General features: G+C 51.8%; 2 protein-coding genes and 1 long non-coding RNA gene across 7 annotated transcripts in view; 2 read left to right on the forward strand and 1 right to left on the reverse strand.

The window, feature by feature from the left end:
• Nucleotides 1-1,076: 1,076 nt before the first annotated feature.
• DENND4B (DENN domain containing 4B) lies at nt 1,077-16,202 on the forward strand. Of its 3 annotated transcripts, none has more exons than XM_031689015.2 (28): nt 1,077-1,433; nt 3,295-3,634; nt 4,213-4,465; nt 4,718-4,787; nt 4,975-5,144; nt 5,217-5,461; nt 5,850-5,916; nt 6,013-6,071; nt 6,239-6,383; nt 6,640-6,815; nt 6,968-7,065; nt 7,459-7,674; nt 8,195-8,340; nt 9,334-9,473; nt 9,564-9,690; nt 10,096-10,302; nt 10,649-10,777; nt 11,580-11,772; nt 12,011-12,178; nt 12,437-12,825; nt 12,989-13,111; nt 13,310-13,479; nt 13,562-13,697; nt 13,878-14,114; nt 14,629-14,746; nt 14,840-15,005; nt 15,081-15,145; nt 15,246-16,202. In XM_031689015.2, exons 2-28 carry the CDS (start codon nt 3,318-3,320, stop codon nt 15,389-15,391), a joined length of 4,476 nt encoding a protein of 1,491 aa, XP_031544875.1. In that variant the 5' UTR covers nt 1,077-1,433; nt 3,295-3,317; the 3' UTR covers nt 15,392-16,202. The 3 variants fall into 3 exon arrangements, with proteins under 3 accessions (XP_031544875.1, XP_006214776.2, XP_072802612.1); XM_006214714.4 differs by lacking the exon at nt 1,077-1,433 and adding an exon at nt 2,436-2,558; XM_072946511.1 differs by lacking the exon at nt 1,077-1,433 and adding an exon at nt 2,561-2,692.
• LOC107034579 (uncharacterized) lies at nt 14,217-20,173 on the reverse strand. Its single transcript, XR_001460108.3, has 3 exons — nt 19,718-20,173; nt 16,953-17,061; nt 14,217-16,816 (listed from the first exon to the last, which is right to left on the reverse strand). It is a non-coding gene; the product is annotated as an uncharacterized lncRNA (long non-coding RNA).
• A 251-nt stretch (nt 20,174-20,424) lies between these two features.
• The window catches only part of GATAD2B (GATA zinc finger domain containing 2B), a 73,570-nt gene continuing 66,359 nt past the window's right edge, over nt 20,425-27,635 (forward strand). For 2 of the 3 annotated variants that reach the window (XM_072946515.1, XM_072946514.1), the window contains exon 1: nt 20,532-20,666. The gene's annotated coding sequence lies outside the window, so the exon portion shown is untranslated. Of the gene's footprint in view, nt 20,667-27,635 lie in introns of all 3 variants that reach the window. The other variant, XM_072946512.1, reaches the window with a different exon arrangement.

A 27,635-nucleotide genomic window follows, 5' to 3' on the forward strand; every position in this document is an offset into this window, starting at 1 on the left:
TCAACATGTGGTTTGTGGAGGGGCCTCCAGCCTCAGAATTTGTACTCAGCATTGGACATGGGGGTCCGGGCTGGGTGTAGCCTCCTTTAGCAGCACACGTGCCCTCTCATCTGCCCAGGGCTTTGCTGTGGCATCAGGTGATGGGGCTTTGACTGGCGAGGAAAGCTACTGCCCTTCTTCAACGCTGAGGCCTGGCAGTGAGTCGGGAGGTGAGGAGCAACTGCTGGCTGAGCTCTTGGCTCTGGATGTTTCTGGTGGTAGAATGACCCCAGCTTTCCCCAGGGTAGCTGGCCTCAGTGTTAAGGCTCCCAAAGAGAAGATTTAAAAACTGCTGATGCCGAGTAGGCACCAGGTTGGCTCCCTCTTTATGGCCTTTAAGCCTAGAGGGCCTGGAAGTTACATCTACCTGGCCAGCCTCTGACCCGGTTCTCCTAAGGCTCATTCCTGACCCCTTGCTATGTGTGAATTCACTTCACCCTCCCCCATCCTCTCCACTCATTGATTCACAGATGCTTGAGCACTAACCTTGTTCTGATAGTTTCCTCTTCCTGGCTTGGGTTGCTAGCCCTCTGACCAGCTGAGCTTCTGCCCTCTTCTCTTCCCCACACAGCACAGTCAGAAGAGTAGTGCCCTTCCTCAGTTACCCCCATCTCTGCTGCTCTTCCACACCCTACAGTCCTGGCCTCTGCTCTTCCTCTTTCCAAAGCTGTTGTCATTTTCAGAAAAGAGAACTGAGAGCTTCTGGCTAAGGCTAGAAGGGAATGCAGTGTACCCTAAATCTGAAAGTAGGGGGAGCTACCAGGGTTTCTGCAAACCAGGTTTTCAGGGTATTCCCCCTGGCAGGCAAGCCACATCTGACTAGGACCCAGGGCGGGATGGGAGCGAACCTCGGACTTCAGGGGCCGCCTGGGGTCAGTGTCCTGCGGCAATGGCCGAGTGGTGGGAAGCCGCCTGGGTGCAAGGGGCCCTCCCAGCCGCCAGGGGTCGCGCTGCAGGCGGCTGGGCGCTGGGCAGGCGCTGCCAGGGTCACGGCCGCCGGCCGGGGAGAGGGGGTTGGGGGGAGCGGCGGCGCCCGCGGCCCGGTAGGGGGGGTGGGGGGAGCGGAGAAAGCGGGGCGCGCGGAGGAGCACCCGGTCTCCAGTGCGGTGGGAGCCGGGAGGATCGCGCGGCGCAAGCGAGCGGCGCGGAAGCACAGTCCCCGCGTGGCGCAGCGCGGCGGGGACGCTGGGATCGCCTGGATCTCCCTCCACGGCGCCCCGCGCCCCGGAGCCCTCCGCCGCCTCTTCCTTCACTCGCCGCCCCGGCGGGAGCGGCGCCCGAGTCCGTTGCGCCATGTCCGGGGCCGGGTAGCCCAGCCGCCCGCCGGCCCGCCAGCCCGCCCTCCGAGCCACCCGCCCGCGGGCCGGCCGGCCGGAGAGTCGCGGGGCAGGCAGGTAGGGGCTGGACCGGGCGGGGCAGCGGGCGGGGAAGAAAGGGAGGGAGCGCTGGCAGGGCGGGGGCTCTCCCCCAGCTGTTCTCTGGCGCTGCACATCTGGTTCCGGTTCCTCTCCCCTGGGGAAGTGAAAGTGGAGGGGAGGATGCAGCCGGGAGTTAGCTAGCCGTGCCCCGGCGCCCTGCACCCCTCCTGCTCCCGTGGGTCCGGAGCCCGAGCACCCCTCCCTCCTGCCCGGGTCACGCGGCGGCCGGCGCTGCTGCCGTCACGTCCCCAGCGGCCGCGCACCCGCTCCTCTCTGCCCTCCTGCTCCTTCCTCTGCCTCCTCCCGCTAGGCGCGCCCTTTGCCCCAACCCGAACTTCCCGTCGCCTGGCTTGTGGGCGTTGGGACCCAGAGTGGCGCCCTTGCCCCTTGCCTTCCCCAGTGAGAAAGGGCTGCCTTCTGCAGGACTCTTCCTGGCTCGGTGAGGAGGCCAGGCTGCGCAGGTCCTGCCGATGGGTACCACGCGCCCCTTAGCTTGGTCCCACCTCGTGGCTCCCGCATGTTGCCTGGAGCATGGGGCATAGGGCTCCCATTCGCCTGCACTGGACGAGACACGGGGCTGTGTCCCAGAGCTAAATCAGGAGGCTGACGCTGACTCCTGGCTTCACCTCGCAGATGTGGAGACTAAATTTAGCAGGAGTTGGGGAGGGGTGTGTGTGGCCAGAGCCCAGGTTAAGGAGACAACCAGCCTGGTTCCATGAGATTCCATCGTCCCATCTTCCCTGGGGAGGGATGGGAAGTTAGGTAGGACTGTACATTCTGGATCCAGTCTGAGCTTTCTAAGCCTTGTTGCAGGTCCTTTAGTCTAAGGTTCCAACTTGTCATGATGCTGTGTTGGAGCCTTCAACACTATCTTCACTACCACCACCACCATCACTGCACACACCCGTAGGCTGACTTCCGCTGAGCTGCAGCTTCCCCTCCACTGTTTCAGGAAGTAACCTCCCTTCCCCTCTGAAGCAGTCCCCACGCCTTCTGTCCTCTGCTGCAAGCCACCCACCAAGTGCTTTCCCAGCTTCTGCTCCCTGGGGCACCCAGGGACCCTTGGGGCTTCTACTCCCTGGGGTTGGGCCATGGAGGCAGGTGAGAACAGTTACTGAAGGGCTGTTGTGGGCCTGTTTCCATCTCTGGGCTCCACGGAGGAGGGCTTGGGGATGGCCGGGACTGTCTCCCACAGCGGCTTTGGACCTAACTGGGGATACCTAAGGATCCTGGAGGTAGGAGGGCACTAATTTTCTTGTCAGATTAATGGAGTTAGATTAGGAAAAAGGACACTTAAGTCTGGTAAAAAGAAACTTAAAGCTTGGGTTTTGTGGGGTCCTCATGAAAACCTAGAGGTGGGCTCTTTAAGAATATTAGCTGGCTCATGAGGTTTTAGAATGTCATAACTAGAGTAGGAAGGCCAGAACCCATAAAAAGACGGTTTAAAGTTGGCATGATGTCATGGCCAGAATGAATGCTGTCGTTGCAGGCCATTACCGAAAAGACTGCTTTCTGTTAGGGAGTGAAGAGGGATGGGGCCTTTGAAAGGGATACAGAAACTATATGATGTCAGAGCCCAGGTTAGCTGTGTGCAGTGCAGTGGAGTTTGGGTTTTTTAGGGAGAGGGCCGGTACCACTGAAGGAGTGTCCTGGTCTCTTTAAGCAGCTGTGGTGGGCTTTGGGGGCCTGGTGATGTCACAGGCGGGAGAGTTCAGGATTGGCTGACCACTGATCCTGCCTTTCCTTGAAAGGACTAGGAAGTGGGGGGCGTGCACCCTGGTTGCCATGGCAACACCAGCCTTCCTTGCTTCATCTCTCCCCTACTTGACCATTCCAGATGCAGTGAGTGAGGGGGGGGCCATGGCGGAGGAGCGGCCCCCCCGGCTGGTGGATTACTTCGTGATAGCTGGGCTTGCAGGGAACGGAGGACCCATCCCTGAGGAAACATGGGTTCCTGAACCCAGTGGGCTCCTGCGCCCTCCCCGGCCAGCTGAGCCCATCACAGATGTGGCTGTCATCGCTAGAGCACTGGGCGAGGAGGTGCCCCAGGGCTACACTTGCATCCAGGCTTCTGCTGGGGGCCACCCCTTGGAACTCAGTGCTGGGCTCCTGGGTGGAACTCAGCCCGTCATCTGCTACCGCAGGGGCCGTGACAAGCCCCCCCTCGTTGAGCTGGGGTGTGTGCACCTACCCATGCAGGCACCAAGGGAGGGCGGGAGGGGCTCCGGGGTGAGGCAGGGGTATGGGATGAGGAATGGACAGTGAGAATGGGAAGAGAGCGGGCTGGGGGTCAGGGAGAAGGGCCTGAAGTTATATATACTTAGTCCTCACACAGATTTGGGTTTGTGTACTGGTGCTGCTACTTGCTAGCTCTAACCTTGGGCAGGCTATGAAGCCCCTCTGGGCCTGTTTCCTCATCTGTAAATTGGGGGAAATAATACCTCCTCATAGGGTAGTTGAGAAGATTAAATAAGATCATCCATGTAAAGGGACTTAGCACAGAGTCAATAAATGGTAGCTTTTATTCTTAGCATTTATTAATGGGCCTGAGAGCTGTGGAAGGCTTGGAGGGGTTGTTACTGATCAAGAAGTAGAGCCAAGTGCAGAAGAGGGGATCTGGAGGGCAGAGCGATCGTGCTGTCAGGGTTTGACAAGGCTGAGTAGGTAGGATAGGACTAGGTAGGCAGATCTAGCAGGACTGGGGTCTTTCTTCTCTGTCCTGAGTTCTTGACATCTCTCTGCTCTTTCTGCCAAGGGTGTTGTATGAGGGGAAAGAACGTCCCAAGCCTGGCTTCCAAGTGCTAGATACGACACCCTACAGTCACTCAGCCAACCTGGCCCCTCCAGGCCCTGGGCACCCCCGCACCTACCTCACTTACCGGCGGGCAGCAGAAGGGGCAGGGCTGCATGCCCTGGGCATCACTGACCTCTGCCTGGTACTGCCCAGCAAGGGCGAGGACACTCCTCATACTTACTGCCGATTGCCCCGCAACCTCAACCCTGGCATGGTGAGTGGGGCCCCGGGCCAAGAGCTGAGACCTGCACCATCTCCCTGTGAGGGTGTGGACCCTGGGCACAAAGGGCAGCCTAGGACTGAGGCCTCTGTCAGCAAGGGTGGGCCCAGAGGGGAGTCTGGTCTTGGAGGACTGTGAGTAGTGGAAGTTCTAATCACCAAGACTACTTAGGGGTGGTGGAAAAAATGGACCCCAGAAATCTTTGTTAGCCGTGTGTCTGCTTGTCTCTTGCCATTTCTGGGGCAGTGGGGCCCAGCAGTGTACCTGTGCTACAAGGTGGGCCTGGCCAAGGCCAACACGCTCGTGTATGAGGCAGGTGAGTAGTCAACCCCTTGACCCTCTGTGTCTGTCTGCCCTGGTGTCTCTTGGCTGGCACCTTCAGTATCCCCAGAACTCACTTCCCCTTTGCCACTTGGCCCTTCTCTGGGATCCTCTGGTTCCTTCCCCTGGAGTCTGATGGACCCTACTCCTTTTGGGTACCCCCGACTCTGCCGGGGGTGCAGAGCTGCTGGGCCGCTACCCAGAGGAGGACAATGAGGCGTTCCCGCTGCCCGAGTCAGTGCCCGTCTTCTGCCTGCCCATGGGGGCCACTATCGAGTGCTGGCCTACCCAGACCAAGTACCCCGTGCCCGTCTTCTCCACCTTTGTGCTCACGGGTGCAGCTGGTGATAAGGTGGGTGTGTGGAGTGTGGTAAGGGGTCCGGGCTCCACAGGGCCCTCCTGACTGCCCCTCTGCCCCCGCCAGGTGTACGGTGCTGCCTTGCAGTTCTACGAGGCGTTCCCGAGGGCCAGGCTGTCGGAGCGGCAAGCTCGGGCCCTGGGCCTGCTGAGCGCTGTGGAGCGGGGCCGGGCGCTGGGGGGCCGAGATGTGCGCACCCGCCGCGCCATTGCCGTGCTGTCCCGCTGGCCCGCCTTCCCTGCCTTCCGCGCCTTCCTCACCTTCCTCTACCGCTACTCCGTCTCAGGCCCCCACCGCCTGCCCCTGGAAGCGTGAGCACGGCTTCCCTGACACCGGGAAGGGTTACAAGAGGATCAGAAGACCAGGAGAGCTGGAAGAGATTAGGATGGAGCTGGGGGTGGAGAATGGGGCTGTAGTGTGTAGCTGGATGGTTGGTCCATTGCAAAGGGGCTGAGCAGGGCCTGAAATCCACTCTACACTTGGTAACTAAGTCCTGGCCAGGGGCTGTGCATGCCCAGAGGGAATCTCTTTCTGAGCTGTACAAATGCTGTATATAATGGAGACTCTGATGGCTGACATTGGTCTCAAGGTGGCATTCAGGGAGGAATAAGGGTCTCGTGGACAGGTGAAGGAGAAGAGTGAATGTGGCGGTGAAGTACACTGAGAGTCTGCCTCTGACTGTATCCCTCTCTCCCCCAGGCACATCTCCCACTTCATTCATAATGTCCCCTTCCCTTCCCCACAGAGACCCCGCATCCTGGTGCAGGTGAGAGCTGAGGCCGAGGTAGGGGCTGGATGGGAGGAGGGGAGTTGGCAGGGACTAGCCTTCACCACCCTGACCCATGGCCCTTCTGCCTCCCAGATGTCTCCCTATGACAACCTGCTCCTCTGCCAGCCCGTATCCTCGCCCCTGCCCCTCAGGTATGTGCCCAGGTTGGGGGGGCTTTGATGACCAAGGCCATGGTAGGAGCCAGGCAGATGGGCACAGCCGTTGAGGTCTGTGCAGGCTGGGCCCAGGGGGTGTCTGTGCCCCGTGGCTAGGGAAGGGCCTCCTGTTGACCCTTCCTCCACCTTGGCATTGCCTGCAGTGGTGCCAGCTTCCTGCAGCTGCTGCAGAGCCTGGACCCTGAGTTGGCTATCACGCTGCTGCTGGCTGTGCTCACGGAGCACAAACTACTAGTTCATTCGCTGCGGCCGGACCTGCTCACCAGCGTCTGCGAGGCCCTCGTCTCTGTGAGTGCCACCCTCCCTAGCCTGCCTTCCGCAGAATGTTCTTGCTGGTGCCCCCATCCCTGCCTTGGTTCTCCTTACTTTTCCTTCCTTGGGGAAGGTTCCTCAGCCTTATCCTTGGGTACAGTCTACGGGACACACAGCTTCTGTCAGGAGCTCTTTGGAGCCCAAGTCAGACAGCTTCTCTCAACAGGCACCACCCGCCAAGGCTGATGCCCCCTCTCCCCCTGCTCACTGGTCTTCACTCCTGATGCTTTAGATGATCTTCCCGCTGCACTGGCAGTGCCCCTACATTCCGTTGTGCCCGCTGGTGCTGGCAGACGTGCTGAGCGCCCCCGTGCCCTTCATCGTGGGCATCCACTCCAGTTACTTCGATCTGCATGACCCGCCTGCTGATGTCATCTGTGTTGATCTTGATACCAACATGCTCTTCCAGTAAGAGGGCTGGGTATCATCCGGGGGGCTGCGTGGAGATGGGCAGGAGATGGCTGGTGTATGAAGTGCTACCTGCGGGGAGGAAGCCTCAGGCAGAAAGAGGAGGCTGGCGAGGAGCCCTATGACTCTTTTCTCCTTTTGCTGTCTCATAGGACGGAGAAGAAGCCCCTCTCCCCTCGGACCCTGCCCCGCAGACCCTACAAGGTTCTGCTGGCTACACTGACAAACCTATACCAGCAGCTGGATCAGAGTGAGAAGCCTGGGTTGGGGGTGGGAGGCTGGAAACTGTCTTTGACCTTAAACCTCCAGTTTGGGGAGGGAGGCCTGTGCAGAGTTAGACCTTACTGGAGGAGGTTAGAGGGGTTAGGATTTCATTTGGTGGAAGTGAGAGGAATTCAAATTCCGGTTTAAGCAAAAGGGAGGGACGTGTAATATGGATATACCTAAATATGCCAGGAAGGTCCAGCTTACCATTGGGAAGGCTTGAAAATGTTACCTGGAGGTAATTTTTCAGTCACTGTTGGCACCAGGTCTGTTAGAAGCTGGAGGTGGTGAGGCGGCAGTGGGGACTTCCGGGTGACGAGCAGGGTTGAGGCAAGCCCTACAGGTGCTGGCCCTGATTCTCAGCTGCCCTGGTCCCCAGCATATACTGGACCTGAGGAGGAGGCCTCCCTGGAATTCCTGCTGACAGACTACGAGGCAGTGTGTGGCCGCCGGGCCCGGCTGGAGCGCGAAGTCCAGGGAGCCTTCCTCCGCTTCATGGCCTGTCTGCTCAAGGGCTACCGGGACTTCCTGCGCCCACTCACCCAGGCCCCCTCTGAGGGGTCTCGTGATGTGGACAACCTCTTCTTCTTGCAGGGTAAAGAGGGTGACACGGGAGGGTTGGCCAGGGGCTGGGCTTCCAGGGGAAGACAGAGGGGACTGGGAACCACACAGTTGCTTGTTCCCTCACTTGGCATACGTTTTTATGGGCATCAGTTTTCAGCCATATTCTCTTGGGGGCTTGGGGGAATAAGGGTACAAAGATGAACAGGCTGTGGCCTTGTCCTCTGGGAAGCCCTGGGCTTGGGGGACAGTGACACCTGTGGTGAGCCACCCCCACTGGCCAAACTCTCTTTAGGTACCCTGTCTTTGGACAACCCCTAGTCTGAGGCAATAGATGCAGACAGACAAAACAGAGGGTTCCATGGGACCATGGTGCTGGGGGAGCTGAGTGGGTCAGCTTGGCGTGTGGTGTAGGGGTGCCAGAGGGGCCAAAGAGAGGATGACTTTAATGGCCTTAGATGCCAGGTTGGCAGGGAGCCAAGAAAAGGGTTTAGAAGGGGGTGGCCGTGATAGGGACCTCTGGTCACCTCCCCTGCTCCATTCTCATCCCTCAGGCTTCCTCAAATCCCGGGAACGCTCCAGCCACAAGCTGTACTCCCAGCTGCTGCATACACAGATGTTCTCGCAGTTTATCGAGGAATGCTCTTTTGGCTCTGCCCGGCATGCTGCCCTGGAATTCTTTGACTCTTGTGTTGACAAGGTATTGGGCACTGCCCCTTCTCTTTGTGCCTGTTGTCCTCTGCTCTTTCCTGGCTGTCTCTGCTATCCCAGAGTCACTATAAACACACTCTGTATCTCCTCTGTGGTGAAGATGATGCCTCTGGAGTTATACAGTGCACAGCCTTTGCAGCCATACATGACGGGCTTCCTAAACCATCCTCCCATTCCTTATTCCATCTCCCAGCGACATCTCCAGGGCCTTGGTAGAGTCTGGGCCCATTTGCTTCTTCTCTGTGGATGTGCTTTCCCTGGGGGGATGCCATCCTCAGGACACCCTGGCCCTGCTCCATGCCCAGTCTTTTTTTTCTTTTGAATTGAAGTATAGTTGATTTACAATATTGTGAATATATGTTATATTAAACATATAATATAAATATCAAATATATTTAAATATTTATTATATTATATAATTATGTTATTGTTATATATAAATATATAAATGTATTATATTTAATATATTATGTTAAAAATATAAAGCAATATATATATTCTTGTTCATATTCTTTTCATTATGATTTATCATAGGATATTGAATATAGTTTCCTGTGCTATACACTAGGACCTTATTGTTTATTTATATATAGTAGTTTGTATCTGCTAATCCCAAACTTCTAATTTATCCCTCCCCCACCCCCTTTCCCCCTTTGGTGACCATAAGTTTACTTTCTATGTCTGCAGGTCTGTTTCTGTTTTGTAGATAAGTTCATTTGTATCATTTTTTAGACTCTACATATAAGTGATATATGATATTTGTCTTTCTCTGTCTGACTTACTTCACTTAGTATGATCATCTCTAGGTCCATCCATGTTGCTGCAAATGGCATTATTTCATTCCTTTTTATGACTAAGTATTTCATTTTCTTTATCCATTCATCTGTTCATCTGTGGATGGACATTTAGGTTGCTTCCATTTCTGTTATTGTAAAGTCACGCCCACTGTCTTGATGCTCACTCTCTTACCATCCTGCTCCAGGTCCACCCAGAGCAGGAGAAGCCTGAGCCGACACCCTTGGTGGAGCTGGAGGAGCTGTCAGGGAGTGAGCTCACCGTCTTTATCACACCTCCTGAGGAGCCCCCGGTGCCAGAGGGCAGTGAATCCACTCCCCAGTACTGGTGAGAACCTCTTGTCCCCTCACTTGTTCCAAGGCCCCACAGGCTGACAGTGCTGACTGCTCCTGATGCTGCAACTCTCTGCCCCTCCAGCTACGATGGGTTCCCAGAGCTCCGGGCTGAGCTGTTTGAGTCTCCTCAAGAGCAACCCGGGGCTCTGCCTGTGCCGGGTCCATCCCGTAGTGCCCCCAGCAGTCCTGCCCCTCGCCGGACCAAACAGGTAACCAGCAGGTGGGCCTCGCAGAGGCATCTGGCTCACACCAAGGGCTGCTGCTTCAGTTTCTTCATCTGTAAAATGGGTCTAGTAGTACTTACCCCATAAGGTTGTTAGGAGGTTTCATCATGCTTGGCACATAAAGGCACAGGAAACATTAGCACTCGTTACCATTGTCACCTTCCTCATCTTCATTTTCTGAGAACTCTGGGAAGCCAGGGGCTTGCTGCCTCTTCCTGGGCATCTGCTCAGGCTCAAGCTGGACATCTCCCTTGGGGCTCAGGGCTGTGTGTCCTGCCTCAGCAGCGCACAGCCCCTTCCTCAGGGAGGGCGCTGCTTCTCCCACACTGTTATAAGACCTGCCCTGCTCTGGCATCATACTCACCCCAGTGTGTCCCCTGCCCTACCTAGGAGATGAAGGTCGCACAGCGGATGGCGCAGAAGTCAGCAGCCATGCCTGAGCTGTGGGCCCGGTGCCTGCTGGGCCACTGCTATGGCCTGTGGTTCCTGTGTCTGCCCGCCTACGTGCGGTCGGCGCCCTCCCGGGTGCGGGCACTGCACACAGCCTACCAGGTGTTGCGCCAGATGGAGAGCCGCAAGGTGGTGCTGCCCGACGAGGTGGGCACCCTCACCCAGCCCCAGCAAAGGCTCATGCAGCTGTGGGGGCTCTGAGAGGGAAACTTGGTGACCAGGGAAAGCAGATAGGGAGCACGGACACAGGCTGGAGAGCTGGGCAGATACTCCGTTATGTTCACTGAATTAATGAGCATGTTCAGGGTGTAGAAGTGGAGCCTGCAGGGTGGCAGGGTCAGCCGGAAGGGTGAGTGGCTCTGAGGCAACCCCAGGAGTTGCCAGGGGCCAGTAGAGTCTGAGAACTGGGGAGGCTGGAAGACGGTGCTTGCTGAGCCTGGAGGATTTGGGTTGGGAGTGAGTCCGCTCTCATGCTGCGCATCTCCTGGCCCAGGTGTGTTACCGGGTGCTGATGCAGCTCTGCTCGCACTATGGGCAGCCTGTGCTGTCCGTGCGGGTCATGCTGGACATGCGGCGGGCAGGCATCGTGCCCAACACCATCACCTATGGCTACTATAACAAGGTACCTAATTGGGGTGAGGGGTGGGATGGCAGCCTGTGCCAGGGGTGTTTATGGGAGGGATGCTGCTCCCTGACACCATCCTTGGAGATCAGGCTCCAGACAGTCCAACCAGGTCCTATAACCACTGTCATCCATTGTGCCCCTTTAGTGCCTTAGCGCCTCCAGAGGGTTTTCTCATACTTGGCTGCTTTGATTCTCACCTGCAACAGCCCTGACAAGGAGGTTGGGCAAGTACTGCTACTATCAGTAATCACTGATAGCGTGAGCCAATATGCCAGGCACTGTTCCAGATACATTACTCATTTAAAATCACTTTATCTTCAGCACAGCCCCATGAAGTGGAATGATTATTAGCCTCATCTTACAGATGAGGTGATGAGGTTACAGAGAGTTAGTAACTTGTCTGAGGTCCCACAGTAAGCTAGGGAGTTCAGGTATGAACACAGGCATAGCAATGTGTCCTGAATTTAGGCCCTTAACCATGATGCTAAACTATTTCCTGTTTTTTAGATGAGGGAACTAATGACCAAAAATGAACTGATTTCATCAAAGACTGTAGTTTATAAACAGCAGAGTCTGGATACAGATTGTCTCCATCACTTCTGACTTCCTCTAGAACCCCACAGGGTGGCTCCTGTCAGCTGCCTCTTCTGGGCTCTTGTTCCTGGCTGAGCCACGCAGCACAGTCCTAGGCAGGACATCTGGAGGGAAGCTGGTCCTTGGGGCTCCAGGTCAGACAGTGGGCCTCAGGCTGGGCCAGGGTGTGGAACTAGGCCACCTTGATGTGCACGGTGCTTGGCAGGCGGTGCTGGAAAGCAAGTGGCCGTCTGGTACACCGGGTGGGCGCCTGCGCTGGGCCAAGCTCCGGAATGTCGTCATGGGGGCTGCTCAGTTCCGCCAGCCCTTGAGAGAGCGGCGGCAGCGTCGGCAGCAGCCGAAGCAGGAGGAGGAGGCGGAGACAGCAGCACAACGAGAGGCAGGCAGCTCCCAGACAGGTGAGTAGGGACTGGTGACATGGCTCGGGATGGACTAGGGAGGCTCAGGCAGGGACAGGCACAGAGAACTGGGGCTGGCCTAGTGGTTGGTATTGAAATTACACTTGGCTGGTGACAAAAGACATGAAGTTCTGCCTGGGAGAAGCCCTATGATTCCAGGTCCACGCAAGGAGCTGTTTTGGAATCTGGGGTTGGGTTTCTAGCCGGCTGCCTTCAACCCCCTCCCTGTCTTTTACAGAGCCCTATCTGGGGCGCCTCTCCCCAACCCGCCCCCTTCAGCGCCAGACTACATGGGCTGGGCGAAGCCTGCGGGACCCCGCCTCACCTACGGGGCGTCTGGTGAAGAGCGGCAGCCTGGGTAGCGCCCGAGGGGCACAGCCCACTGTGGAGGCTGGCGTGGCCCACAGTGAGTACCCCTGTCCCACCCCCCCACCCCTCAGTCCTGTCAGCTTTCCTAACCACTTGCCAGTGAAAGAGGGGAAGACTAGAGCCAGGATGGGGGGGTGGCACTTTGTGCTGGGTAGACCCTGAGGGCATCTTGCCTGGAATGCCATCATGGTGGGGGTTGTGTGGTGCCAGAGTTCGTGCGGCCAGGAATTGTGTTTACTCAGTTCCTAGAGGAGGGGCTGAGTTCCATCTTCCCTGATTCTTTTCTGCCCTGCAGTGATAGAGGCCTTAGGGGTACTGGAACCCCGGGGATCACCTGTACCCTGGCACGATGGAAGCCTCTCAGACTTGAGCCTGACCGGAGAGGAGCCAGCACCTGGAGGCAGCCCAGGGGACTCAGGCTCAGCCCTGAGTACCCAGTCAACTGAAGCCCTGGAAGGGTCAAGTGGGCGGGTGCCCAAGGCTGGTGGGCGTCAGGATGAGGCCAGCACACCGCGACGAGGGCTGGGTGCCCGCCTCCAACAGCTGCTCACTCCTTCCCGCCGCTCCCCTGCCTCTCGCGTTCCCCCACCTGAGCTGCCCCCTGATCTGCCTCCCCCAGCCCGCCGTAGCCCCATGGACAGCCTTCTGCGCCCCCGGGAGCGCCCTGGATCCACTGCGTCCGAGGTAGCCAGTGAGGGGAGGGTCCAGCCACTGTAGCACCGGGAGGCCTGGGGAAGGGCTCCTGACCAGGTGTGCCCAGAGAGGGCCGTGAGGGGCGGCTGAAGCCAGCATCCTGGGTGAAGAGGAGCATGGGGTGGGCTAACTGTGCTTTCTCATGTAATGGCAGAGCTCAGCCTCTCTGGGCAGTGAGTGGGACCTCTCAGAATCCTCTCTCAGCAGTGTGAGCCTTCACCGTTCCTCAGAGCGCCTCAGCGACACCCCTGGATCCTTCCCACCGCCTTCCCTGGAAGTGAGGATAACCCCTCCTACACAGATGTGCTTGAACACACACACACCACTCCCATTCACTCTGTCACAGGCAGGGGCTGGGAGGAGGTGGGGAGGCTGGGCTGGGATGTGAAGGTGAGAGGGGCAGGGGAAGAAGGAGCATGGGCACCTGAGCCTGGATGCCAAAAGGGCCTGCTTCCTGGGGTCTCCCTGCCTGCAGATTCTGCTGTCCAGCTGCTCCTTGTGCCGCGCCTGTGACTCACTGGTGTACGATGAGGAGATCATGGCCGGCTGGGCACCTGACGACTCCAACCTCAACACAACCTGCCCCTTCTGTGCCTGCCCCTTTGTGCCCCTGCTCAGTGTCCAGACCCTTGATTCCCGACCCAGGTGCCCAAAGCGGGGAAAGTGCGGTGGGTGGGCCACGGAGGTGAAGGTCCAAGGGCTAACCCCTCCCGCTGTCTTCCTGCAGTGCCCCCGGCCCCAAGCCTGCTGGTGCCAGTGGCAACAGAGACGCTCCTGTCCCTGGGGGCCCAGGCCCTGTGCTCAGTGACCGCAGGCTCTGCCTTGCCCTGGATGAACCCCAGCTCTGCAATGGCCACATGGGGGTAAGGGCTGTGTGTGTATGTTGCCCTGTGGTTGGCTTCAGTGGTGCTGGGGAGAGATGGGCATCGAGAGCAAGGGGCATCCCAGAAGCTGCTGGCTGTGGTGGCTCAGTGGGAAGCGTGGCTCTGAGGATGGGGCCATGGTACATGCCCTCCACTGCCCTTCCCCTTTGTGCCTGACAGGTTGCCTCCCGGCGGGTCGAGGGTGGGGCATGGGCATACCTGAGCCCCCTGGTGCTGCGTAAGGAGCTGGAGTCACTGGTAGAGAACGAGGGCAGTGAGGTGCTGGCGTTGCCTGAGCTGCCGGCTGCCCACCCCATCATCTTCTGGAACCTTCTGTGGTATTTCCAGCGGCTGCGCCTGCCCAGTATTCTGCCATGCCTGGTGCTGGCCTCCTGTGATGGCCCCCCACCCACCCCGGTCAGTGCCCTGATGTGGTCCCTGCTTCCCCTCCTTGTCTCCCAGCTCTGTCTCTCAGTCCTCTGTGTCCTTGGTGCTATAGAAAGAGCACAGGCTTGGGAGTCATTTGTACCTGGATTGACTCCTGGCCCTTTTATTTCACTGTTCTGAGCTACAATTTTCTCATCTGTAAAAAGGCGTAAGCACTCACCTCGCTGGTCTGTTGTTGGACACCTAGTATAGTGCCCGGTACCTCGGTGATGATCCGTTAATGTTCGTCTATTCATTGCACCAATATTTATTGAGCACCTTTTAGGTTCTAGGCAGAGCTTTAGGCACTAGGGATGTAGCAGACTACAAAACAAAGTCCTTGCTCTCACAGAGCTTGCCTTCCTGTGGAGAACAAGAGTTCCTTTCCTCTTCTCTTTGGCTATGTCCTGTGATGGCCGTCTGTCTCTGGGAACATCGCCTGTCCATTTCCTGTCCTTTGCCTCCCATTCCCTGAGCTTGGCTCCTTTATCTTGGTTCCCTGCAGGCCCCATCTCCTTGGCTAATGCCCGATCCAGCATCTGTGCAGGTGCGGCTGCTGTGGGATGTCCTGACCCCTGACCCCAGTAGTTGTCCACCTCTGTATGTGCTCTGGAGGGTCCACAGTGAGTCTGGTATTTGGCCTAGGGTGGGAAGGGGTGGGTCCCACGCTTGGAGGGCTCATTAATCCTGGGTACCTTTTTTTTTTTTTCACCTAGGCCAGATCCCCCAGCGGGTGGTATGGCCAGGCCCAGTACCTGCATCCCTTAGCCTGGCATTGCTGGAGTCGGTGCTGCGCCATGTCGGTCTCAATGAGGTGCACAAGGCTATAGGGCTCCTTCTGGAAACGCTAGGGCCCCCTCCCGCTGGCCTGCACCTGCAGAGGTATGCTGCTCCCACTGGTCTGTCCCGGCTCCATGCCCCCTTTCCCTCGCTTATACCCTCCTGCCTCTGCTCCAGGGGTATCTACCGTGAGATCTTATTCCTAACGATGGCTGCTCTGGGCAAGGACCACGTGGATATAGGTGAGGGAGCAGGCAGGGGGCTGAGGAGTTTAGAGACCTGGGGCCAGGTGTGGGAGGCTGGACTCCTAATATACTAACTTACCCCCACCCTCTTCCCTAGTGGCCTTCGACAAGAAGTACAAGTCCGCCTTTAACAAGCTGTCCAGCAGCATGGGCAAGGAGGAGCTGAGGCAGCGGCGGGCACAGATGCCCACCCCAAAGGCCATTGATTGCCGAAAATATTTTGGAGCACCTCTGGAATGCTAGGGACCCTTAAGCTTCCTTATCCAGCCTGGAGTGAGGAGGTGAGGGAGAAAGGATTCTAGAGATAAACTGCTTCCCTGTTCCTTTTATAGAGGAATTGGGAACAGGCTGGGAAGCATGCCCAGCCGTAAGCTCTGAGCGGGGGCAGCAGGAAGAGGGACCCACTGTTACCAAAAGTCACAAAACCCCTATTTCCAATCTGCCCAACATGCTCATGCTGATTTTGGAGGATGCCTGGGGGCTGGGGTGGGGGAGCTGGCACATCTCTGTACCTCCCCATCCTATACCAGGAACTCTCCTCCAGGGTACCCACAGATCTGCAGTGCCCTGGTCATTTTTATAAGTTTTTGTTTTAAAAAACAACTGGCAAGATACAGAGCTACTGAGCCTTTGCCCTGAATGGGAGGGAGGGATGTCATTCCCCACCAGTGATGGTCCCTCTTCCCTAGAGTTGTCGAAGGAGCCCAAGGCTCTCCATGCCTTTCTACCTTAGTGTTTGTATTTTATTTTAAGTTATTTATTCCGGAGCCACAGCCCCCTTGCTTATGGGGTTCTCATGGATGGTGAGAAAGAGAAGGGAAATGGGGGCACCATGGTCCAGTGGTTTGGAGCTCCTTGAAATTCGGGAGGTGGGAGCTAGAGGAGTCCCAGGCTCCCCTTAGGGAGGATTGGTGCCCCCTCTAGTTCTGATCCTTCTTGTCCACTCCACCTTGGGGAATGCCTCACCCACCCAGGGCCCTGACTGTGCAATAAGGATTGTTCCTTGCGAAGTTTTGTTGGATGTAAATATAGTAAAAGCTGCTTCTGTCTTTTTTCTTCTGCCTCCTGTTCCCTGGGTCTGGGGTAATGGCAGGGGATACCTCTCTTTTTCTCTTGGCTGCACATCCTCCTTTCCACCTTTCCACCCCTTGCTGCCTTCAGGCACACACTGCTTTCCCCGACCAGGTCTAGTACTGGTCCCTTGGGGCATAGGGAGTTCTCAGGGCAGGAGAGGGGTGAATCCGGTAATAGCTATGGTGGTGCCAGTCTGTGTGGCACTTCCGGCCCTCCCACACAATCACCCCCTTGTCCCTCATCTGTACCCCACACAAAGGCTCCATTCTCTGGGGGCCCTGAGCTCATCTCTGCCTTCTTTCCTCTCCCCCAGCTCCCCCCTCCCAGCTTCTCTAGTACCTCCACAGGGATGACAACCCTGTCCCCGGTCATTGGTATTGGAAGCCCTCATGCATCCTGGAAGTCCTGGCACTCATCCTAGGCCTCCTTAGTTGCTCTAGCTGCAGGCAGTACTCTTCCAGCCAGGGTCTCAGCCTAGGGACAGCACCAGGAAGACAGGGGCAAGGATTAAGGGGCTCAGTGCATGTGGGCATCATGGAGCCAGGCATCATTTTTCTAATCCTTTTGGCCCACTCCGAGTTCTCCCTTTCTTTCCTGTATAATGAAATAAACACAGGAAACAACTCCTAACAGAGCTGCAAAACCAATTACCAAAGGGAATTAGCCAACCAAAGAGAAATGCCTTGGGGAAGGAGGGAGGGCAGCAGTGTTAATGGAGGAAATAACTTACATGAGCCCCAGTGCAGATTCCTACGGGTGATCAGGGGATGAAGAGAGCAGTACTGCTTCTGAATTCTGGGAACTTCAAGCCAGAGGATGCTTCCCCATCCTATCTTGAGCTGCACAGGAGGGAAGCAGGAACTTAGAAAATGCCACCTGTTTTGTTTTGTTTGTTTTAATTTTTTTTTTTGGAACTTCAGTGCTGTGTTTCAGGTGCATAGCAAAGTGATCAGTTATACACACACGCGCGCGCGCGCACACACACACACACACACAAACGCAGTCTTTTTCAGATTCTTTTTCCTTTTAGGTTATTGCAAGATATTGACTATAGTTCCCTGTAGGTAACATGCAGTAGGTCCTTGCTGTTTATCAAATGCCATCTGTTTTTTCCAGGGACTAGGAGATGCCTTCTTCAGAAGGAAACCCTCATGTTACCCCAGGGTCTGATCAGACCCACTCCCTAGAACCAAACTTTCCCTGTATCATCCCCAAGGGCCATCTGCAAGGGAGCAACTGCCTTCCTGAAATCATAAGTTTCTAATGAGTGTAGTATGCCCAGCCACGCACTGAACTGTCTGGAATTACAGAGAGAATTTTAGGGCTGTCTCTACCTTAATAGAGCATAAAATCTTATTGGTCTAGAGTGTCTCTCAGTTCACAAACAATAATAATCAACCTTACCTCCCAGCTGATGCTTCACATTTTGGGGCTTCCTCGAGAGGCCTATAGTCTGATGGGTGAAACTACTAAATTCTTTAACCACAAAAGTATCTGGGAATTCCAATAGCAAAGTACTCATATGGCATCTGACATCTCTGTCCTTGGCCTAGGGAGTTGTATGGGGGAAAGGATATGTCCAAATTACCTGGCCCAATTTATCTTCCTAGACTTCAGAGTGTATATGGTTTGAGTATGACAAATTTTAGTTAAATCTTGTTTCTGGCACTTACTAATTTTATTACATCAGACAAGTTAAATGCTGTGCCTCAGTTTTTCCTCATCTGCAAACTGGGGAGGTTGTTTAAAGATAAATTATATAATCCACATAAAGTGCTAAGCACACTAAATAAATGTTAGCCCCAAAAAGAAAATGAACAAACTGGCAGAGCCTGCATAGGGCAAAGGTCATGTCCATTACACCAGTGGACTCACTTACTTGTCTTTCTTGGAGCTTAATCATTCCAAATTGAAAGTCCCCCCTCCATGGCCTGACTTTAAGTTTGTTGAAAGCCATTTCCTCAGTCCTCACTAGTATCTTCCTCAGGCTGGTATCTTCCACCACTGTGTTTCTCTCATATCCTTGCAACCCTTGAAGAATGGCCCTTCGGACGCAGAGAACGCATTGGACTGATAACAGACAAAATAGCACGTTTGGGAAAGAGGGCTGTACCTTCCATGAGGGCAGTGATTTTGTCCCATTTATTGCTATATCCCCAGCACACAGAAGAGTGTCTGATCACATAATAGGTCTTATATCATGTATGGGAAATAACTGAGTTAGTGAAGGCATTAAAGTGAAGGGTTAGTAGAGAAATAATTTTTAGTGCAGTACAAGGTAGGTACTACAGGTAGAATAACAACTGAAGCTGAATTTTGAACTTAGAGGGTGAAATTTTGGAAAAGTGAGGAAAACTCTCATAATAGTTGCTATTATGTTCGCTGAGTACTTACTGTATCCTTAGCACTGTCCTGAGCATTTTAAATGTGTTATTTTATCATCCTCACAATTACCCTGTGAACTAGGTACTTATCAATCATCCCCATTTTAAAGATAGGGAAACTAGGACATAGAGAAGAGAGAGGTTAAGTAACTTGCACCCAAATCACACAACTGGTAAGAGATCCAAACCCAGGCAGTCTGACTCCATATACCACGTTCTTTACCAGGACATTATACTAGAATGAGGTTTTTTTACCCACTTAAGAACTGTGGCATGTCTCTGTATGTTGTGTGTGTTCCAGGTCTACCTGTGTCTTTTTGTGGCTATGCCCTTCATTAGTTTCTTCTTTCTTTTTTTTTTAATTGAAGTAGAGTTGATTTACAATGTTATGTTAGTTTCTGGTGTACAGCATAGTGACTCAGTTATATATATTCTTTTTTATTTTCTTTTTCATTATAGGTTATTACAAGCTATTGAATACAGTTCCCTGTGCTATAAAGTAGGACTTAGTTGTTTATCTACTTTGTATATTGTAGTTTGTATTAGTTTCATTTCCATTGCACAGCATGACTTCTAAATGATTCAGAAAGCACATTCTAGTGCCCCCTGGAACCAGTTATTTCTGGGTTCAAACCACTGCTTAGTCACTAATGAGCTGTCTGACCTTTGCAAGTCACTTAGCCTCGCTGAGACCCTTTCTTGATCTACCTCGGTTCAAATTGCAGCTCTGCCAATTATCATGTGTAACTTTGGGTAAATCATTTGATCAGTACCTCATTTTCCTCATCTGTAAAATGGAGATAATAGTATTACAGAGTTACGAGGAATAAATAATCCACGTAAACCTCTTAAACGAATAAATAAGACTGTACACATAGCACAGTGCCTTACACAGTCTTTCCCCAACACACTGACTCTGTGATACTCGGTCCCTATCGTCAAGATGTTCAAGAGCAATACTTGTGGTTAGTTGCTCGAGCAACGCTGAGAGTTAGGGGGGGCCCTAACTGCTTCGGGGAAGTAGGGAGGCTAGCAGGAGCTGGGCCTTGAGTTGATTAGGTGGAGTCGGTGGAGTGGGAGGCTGTTTCCCTCACTGTGAACCTAACCATACCAGGAGATCCCGAGAGAAGGAGCTGCGAGGGCTCTTCACGGCGTAATTTCTCAGCAATTTGGCGAGCCCTTTTTCCTCCTGTTGTGGTTTAGTCACGAGAGGACCGTGCCGAGATACAATGAAGACCAGGAAGCTTAAGGCCTTTGGCAGACGGAGACAGGCCACGCCCCAAATAGACTGCAAGGCCCAAGCGCCTCAAGCTACTTCTATCGTGAAATTTCTGGATTCTGTCGCGATGAAACACACCACCCAGCGCAGAGCCCAGCGCCGTTCGCCAGTCTCCATCTTTAGAATTGGAAGAATGAGAGCTGGCCAAAGGGGAATCCCGGTTTTGGGATACTGGGGTACGGCGGCTGCCTGGGGACCAAAACGTCTCTGAGGTAAAGTTGCAGCCTGAAGCGATTTTTTGACCCCCGACACTTAATGGGCTGCTGAAGACCCGGATGTGTCTGGGACTGGCCGAGGTACCCATTAACGCGCCCCCGCTAGACCATCCCCCTCCTCCGTTTAGGATTGGGTCTTAAGTACGCCAATCATCACTTTTCCAGCCACTCACTCTTCAAGGGTGGGGTGTAGTCCCGGCATCCCGTCCCCTATTGGTATGGCCGAGAAGAGGAGGGCGGGGAGGCCGGCTTAGGTCGCCCAATGGGCGTCGTGGCGTGTGGGGAAGGCGGAGCCGAGGCGCTTGGCAGCTGCCCAATCAGCGTCCTTGTTTGTGTGGTGCCGCCGCCGCCGGTGCAGCCGCCGCCGCCGCCGCTGCCCCCGTCTGTACCGCAGTGTCTGCTCCGCCCGCCCGCCCCGGTCCGGCCCGCCCCCCTCCCCCACCCCCGCCCCCGGTCCCGTCAGCGGGGTCCGGAACCCACTGTGCCGTCGCCTCTTCCTTTTTCGACGCCGCCGCCGCCGCCGCTTGAGGAGGCGAGCTAGCCGGGAGTTACACCGCCACCGCCAGGTGAGGAGCTTTGGCCTAGGCCGGCCTGGCCGCCCGCCCGCCCGGGGGCGGTGAGGAGCGAGGAAGGGACGCTGGGAGGAGGCGGTGGTGGCGGAGGTGGGGGAAGGGAAAGGTGGAGGGGCGGGGGGAGGGGAAGCGCCCGCGAGCCGACGCCCGCCCGCGCGCCCCCGCCTTGCGTCCCCCTCCCCCCACCCCGGCACCGCGCGCCCCCGCCTCGCGCTCCCCCTTCACCTCATCCCTTCCCCCCGCTCCGCGCGCGCGCGCCCCGGTCTTTCACTTCGGCCTCGCGCGCCCCCAGCTCGTGTCCCTTCATTTCTTCTCCTTTTACTCTTTCTCCCCTTCCTCGCGCCCCGTTTCCCCCGCCTTCCCCGCTTTCACTCACTGCCTCATGCCCGCCATGCTCCCCTCCTTTCCTCTCTAACGAGCCCCCCCTTAACTCTGTCCACCCCCAGTGGTGCCCTCAGGGTGCGGGGGCCGCTCCCTACTCTCAGTTTTGTGTTTGCCGGTGGTTGGGACAAATGGGGGATCCTTACGGGTGAAGGAAGCACAGGATAATTATCTTGATTTAGACAGAGGAATCAGGAGCGCAGAATCTTACCCCTTTATTTCATCGTGCACCGTTCCCTCGTCCTCCCGTAGAAGGGAATTGTCTCCGCCTGTGTGGGTACTTCTCTAGCAACTAAACCACCGCTTTCTTCAGCTGAGCTTCTGGGACCCACTGGATCTGTATCCTAGTTCAGTGCCTGAGGGTCAGTGGAGTCAGAACTTACCCTTCCCTAAACCAAACCCGGATTTAGAGTAGTTTTTGCCTCCCTGAGCTAAATTACACTAAGAAGCTAGCCACTCCTGTGAGTGCAGAGGTTTGGGTACTATTCGCCAGCCCAGGACAGCTTTCCCCCTCACAAAGGTATGGTAGCCTCTTTGGATTCTTCCCCAGCATCAACTTCTCTCCAGACACAAGATGTTAGTTCATAGGAATGGCACTGAAGTGGAGATGGAGGCATTGCTGGTGGGTGGGAGGCATGCGGATGCTAACTGAGCTAGCTAGCACGCTTTTTTTCTGCTGTCATCTGGAGAATCAGGTAGCTTTCCGAGAATCAGTTTTTTCATTTCTGATAAACGATTATTTAGAGGGCTTGTGTGTCTGTGCGAAGAGAGCTGGGAGATACTTAATATTAGTATATTTCAGCAAAGGAAAAGAGCAGTGCTTTCAGGCCAGACTGCAACAGAGAGATCTGGACTTGGAGCACGAGTAAAGGCAGGTTTAGCAGATCTGTGTTGGGAGAAGAGCTGATGCTTTTGAGTTTTTAAAACATTTCTCTCTGAAAATTTTTATTTTTATTTTTATTTTTGAGTACACAATGCAGGCATAGAATCAAAGTGAAAAGAAATCTCACCTGTTTCCTCCAGCCATCCAGTCCTCCTCCCAGTGCAGATGACTCCTGATTGTTTTCTTGCAGCAGCATGGAGTCTATATGTTGTTTTCTGTATGTTAGAGATTAACTTATTTGGGAGTTTAGTGCTAACTGTATTGCTCTTTCTTTGATACATTGAACTAAACTCTTCCTTGAGGTCTGATAACCACTTGGATTCATATTTTTGGTGCTGGATCAGTCTTGATGGAATATTGTCCTAGAGTAGCATTTCCATTGGTGCTTGGTTGGGAAGGAGGCTACTTCTGGAGCTGCTAAAGGTGGTGCCATGGAGGGGCTCTGTGTATTTTGAGGGAAAACCCACACCTGTTGGAAATGGTGCTTTTTTGGTGACTGATATCCAGTCTTTGACTGTTTTGGAATGGATTGGGTCAAGGATAGTCTTTCCTTGGGCTTTTTCCTTAGATAGGCTATATAAATAATGAGTTAATGGGAATAACTGATCTGGTAGTACTGTCTTCAGTTTTTTTTATTTTTATTTTTTTATTAAGTTATAGTCAGTTTACAGTGTTGTGTCTATTTCCAGCGTAGAGCACAATTTTTCAGTTATACATGAACATACATATATTCATTGTCACATTCTTTTTCTCTGTGAGCTACCACAATATCTTGTATATATTTCCCTGTGCTATACAGTATAATCTTGTTTATCTTTTCTACATATGCCTGTCAGTATCTACAAATTTCGAACTCCCAGTCTGTCCCTTCCCACCTCCCTCCCCCCTTGTCTTCAGTTTTAAGAAGAGAATAATTTTTAGTCTAGTGGCAGTGATAGTCATGGTATGGAATGAAGTAGATAAGTATTAATCAACGGGAATCAGAACACTGGACCTTTAGGCTGAGCAACCCAGTTTGAGAGGAGGTGAGGCTTATGGACTTTTGTCCTGCCTGTTCCTTGCTTGAGAACACTTTGAATGAGGTGAGAGTGATTTGTAGCTGACAGCAGCATCCATCTTTATGACACTGTGGTTTGCCTTCCCTGACTGTGTGTGATGTCTGTTAACTTCCTGTTTAGAGGCGGTCTGAATAGAGGCTGCATTCAAATACTTGTCTAGGAACAATGTTAGCCAGGTTGCCTGATCAGCACTTGAGATCTAAGTTCTGGCAGTAACTCTTACAGCAGTGTTTAGCATAAGGCCACAGAGTGGAGAAGGGAGGGAAATGTGAGAAATTTGTTCTGATTCTTATAGTCTTAAAGTGCATTCAAAAGCCTGTGTGCTGCTCAGCGCCCCGTGTTTTTTCCCTTGGCTGGGCCTAGCCAGACCTCCAGGTTGGGTTTTGATTAGAAAACAGCAGTGTGGAAGAAGAGTCAATGTGTCAATTATAGTATCCTAATCATATGCTGGGGCCTCTGGATTCATCCTAGCTTTAAGCATTATCGAGTATGTTGTATGTAAACCAGGCCTCTTGTTTCGACTTACTGATTCTTACTTCCTTATCGCCCCTACCCACCAAGCTGGAGGTGCATGTATAGGGGAACAGCAGTTGTGCTGTCCTGGTTTCTAGACTGTGGAGCATATTCCATGTTAGCCACCCCATTGAGAGTCATGCTGACAAGCAGCCCCTCAGCTCAGAATGCTTATATTGTTCAGCTCATTGAGAAAAACCAAACCAGCTTTGGTTGATTGAAGCAATTGCTAGAGAAATTGTAAGATTTGAACCATAACTGGAACCAAAGGACTTTTTTCTCCAGACCCCGTGCAATGCTTAGGCATGTATCCTAATGTATTAAGACATAATAGCCAGGCATTTTCTGAGACAGTTTAGAGAGGAACGGGAAAAAAAGACACACACTCAGATTGACTATAAATCTAGTGGTGGCGTAAAGCTGTCCACCTCTTGCTCAGGAAAAATCCAACCTATCAGGCCAGTGCCACACAAAGTTACAGTTTCCTGCATTGGCTAAAGCTGGGAAAAGATACATAAGGAAGTTCAATTTCTGTTGAAAAGAGCTGGCTTTTGAGGGAAGAGCTTCTACTAGGCATATTGTTGGTTTTACCTGAAGTAATCCCTGTGATGCTTTTTCTGTAGGTACTGGTTAGGGATTTTGGCGGCTCCAGAGTCCATGAAGCAGAGAGCCTCCGATGTTCGAATTGTAGTGTTGAAAGCCTCTGAAGAATAATATGATTTGAAAGCTCCCTCCTCATGTTCCATCTTTTACCTTTTCTTTTATGATTATATGAAATATTTCTATACTGTTTGAGTTTATCTAGTAGGAAAGGAGTGATCCAGGGTCATTAGGGTTTCACCAGTCTGATGTACTTCTTAGGTGGTATCTCAGTAATGTGTGGTATCTCCCTGAAAATCCGCTCATCTTTGCCATTCCCTTAAGTTGCCATCAACTGGCAAGAAGCTATCAAGCGTTTTGGGTTACAGTATCAGAAACAACAGATGAATAAGAACAAATATTTTGTTGCTTTTGAGTATGAAATGGTCAAATCCCAGACATTAAAGAGACATAATCAATGCAGAAGCTTCTTGGACAGCATGTGAACTTAATTGTTATTAATACTAACCGGTAAACTCTTAATGAAAATGCCAGTACTTCAATATTTCTGAGTCATTCTCTTGTTTCTTTTCACATCTGGCTAATGTATGTTTTAAAAAATAATTCAGGTTACCATTACTTGAACCTAAAAATCTTGCCATAAACCTCCTGATAAAGCTTTCTTGATCTTGTCTCATTTTAGGGGAAGATGGAATTTGTAATCTCCCGAAATATAGGCTGGAATGTTAGGATTTAGATTAGACATTAGGATTAGTAAATTCGCATTATGGTCGTGAGGGATTCGAAATGTTAACCAGACAGGTTGTGCATCTCTTACCTAGAAGGTATTTATAAAGTTATCTTTTTGATAGTATTTAAATTCAGACTTTCAGGGAGGGGGAGTTTGTGGGCTAATAAGTGGCAAACTGGAATAGCAGAACACAGGTATAGAGAGTCTAGAAATTCTGGGTCAAATTCTAGCTTTGCTGTATTAGATATATGACTTTGGGAAGCCTCCTAATTTTTTAAGTCTCATTTCTTGCACAGTAAAAGCTAGTCTTTATAGTGGCCTCTAAGGTGTTACATGGTTTGCCCTTCCCCATCCGTTTTCTTTTTGATCTTCTGTCATCCTCCCTTTTGCTGACTCCATTCCAGACACCATTGACTTGTTCCTCAAATGCATCAGTCCTTTATCTTAGGAACTTTGCGCTCGTTACTCCCACTAGTGGGAAATAGCTGAGTTTTCCCACAGAGATAATACAAATGACTAATTTTCATACCTTTTTCAATCAAGTCTGCTTAAATGTCACCTTTTCAGTGAGACCATATTCTACCCCTATTTCGAATTGCACGTTCAGCTTCCACCCCTCACTCCTAATCCTTTTCTGTTTTTTTTTTCCTTTTTTATAGTACTTAACAACTTTCTAACGTACTTATTTGTTACATTCATTGCTTATTGGTTCCCCTGGTGTAAGATCTATGAAGGCATGAATTTATTATGGTGTTTTGTTTAATGCCTAGTACAGTGTCTGGCATATAGTTAATATTCAGTAAATATTTCTTGATCAAATAGGAATGATAACTTTTTCTAACCTCATGTTTGTTTATAACGAAAGTATGAAATGTGATATGTGTGATACAGGATCTTAAAATGTCTTTTGAACTTTGAAGCATTAGACAAATAATGATGGTAAAACGATTGCCTTCCCATTGAAATGGTAAATAATACTTGATTATTGGAAAAAAGTTTAAATATATTCACATATATTATCACGTCTCTCCTAAATTCCAGCCCTCTTTGTTTCCAGTTGTCTACTGTGTGCTAGACATATCCATCTCTGTCTTCCATTGGTACCTGACACTCAACATCATCATCTATTCCTCTTCCGTGAGTCGTTGAGTCACCTAAGCCAGAAATGTGAGGATCACTGTCAATTCTCTCTTATCCATTACTTTCTTAATATTTCTGAATCTTTACCTTTTCCTATATCTCTGTTACTGGTTTCCTAATTCCGGATCACAGCAACTCTTATTTCAAATACTGCTGCAATCTTGTAACAGGTGTCTCTGTTTTTAGTGTTATCCCCCCCCCCTTTTTTTTTTTGAGAATAGAAAAGGAGTTTATTAGGTCACACTGCCATAGACAACAGCGGGCTACACAGAAGAGAGGTGCCTGTGTGAGCCTAGTCTTATTCCCTTTTGAACTCTCAATCATATTGTCTTCAAAGTAGTCTAACTTAGAGATCTGTTTATTCTGCTTCCCCTTCTCAAAAGTATTCAATAGTTTCAAATCATTTAAAGGTAAAATTTAAACTCTGCATAGTATCAAAGGCACTTTATAATCTTGGCCTTTGCCTTTCTAGCCAATCTTACTTTTCTCCCTTACAGTTTATATATGAGTAAATACAGTTCTTTTGGTGCCCAGATCAGCTTTCAAATCTCCTGTCAAGTTTTCCTTTCTGTGGGAAGTCTCCTTTGACTTGCCCAAAGAGACTTAGATATGCTTTCTAATTTGATCTCACTCTGTTTTATAAATATCACTTGTCTCCCCTCAATGGACTGTCAAAACATTCTAAAATAAAGAGGTACCATGTGTTTTTACTATTATGTCTCCAGTACCTAGCATGGTGCCTGTCACCTAAAAGATTTTTTCAAATATAAATAATTCTGTGGGTTGAGAAAATGCTGCATACATTTAGAAAAGATGCCCCTTTTGTTCTGAGGTCAAAAGAACAAGGGTGGAGTCTTGGTTCCATTTATCTGTGTGACCTTGGTTGAGTCACTTGAAGTCTCTAAGCTGTAGTTTCCTCAATTAGAAATGAGGATCAATAGCTGCCTTATCTATTTCACTAGGTCTCTATGTCAGTCAAATGAGATTATGCATGTAAAGATACTTCATAAACTGTAAAGCACTGTACAGATGTTGTTATGTGCTGACGCAAGCTGAACTTTTCTCACAACTCATTTTTTTCTTGTTTATATTGATGTAAGGCCCTTTCTTTCTGTCATTGAAACCATAAATACTTGACAGCATGTGTTTTCTTCATATCCATTTTCATCAGTGGATGTAGTATGCTCCTGAATATCATCTTAAATGTGGCAAGTTTAAAAGGCTATCCTAGCAGTCCAGTGGATTAAAAAGGTTGTAAAATCCTGAGAGTTTATACTTCTCAAGGAGTATTTCAGTCAGGAATTCTGTAGTTTTTTTCTCAGATTAAAAAAATTGCATTTCTGCAGCTTTTGGGACTTGAAGGGAATTTTTAAAATGTAAATATAAACTCATTTGTTGAGCACTTTCTTTGTGTAAGGCTTTGTGCTATTTTAATTCTTACAGTAACTCTGTGAGGAACATGCTATAATCATTTTACAGATGAAAAAGCTCAATTCTCAGGGAGGTTGTCTTTTGCTGGAATCTCAAAGATTAATAATAAAAGTAGTGAATCCAGTATTTGCACAACTTTGCCTGACTCCAAAAGTTATGATCTTACCATTCTCCTAACGCTTCTCATAGGGTTTTGTTTTGCCTTAAAAAAATTTTTTTTCCCCTCA

Source organism: Vicugna pacos, chromosome 21, assembly GCF_048564905.1.
Source record: "Vicugna pacos chromosome 21, VicPac4, whole genome shotgun sequence".
Classification (NCBI taxonomy): Eukaryota; Metazoa; Chordata; class Mammalia; order Artiodactyla; family Camelidae; genus Vicugna; species Vicugna pacos.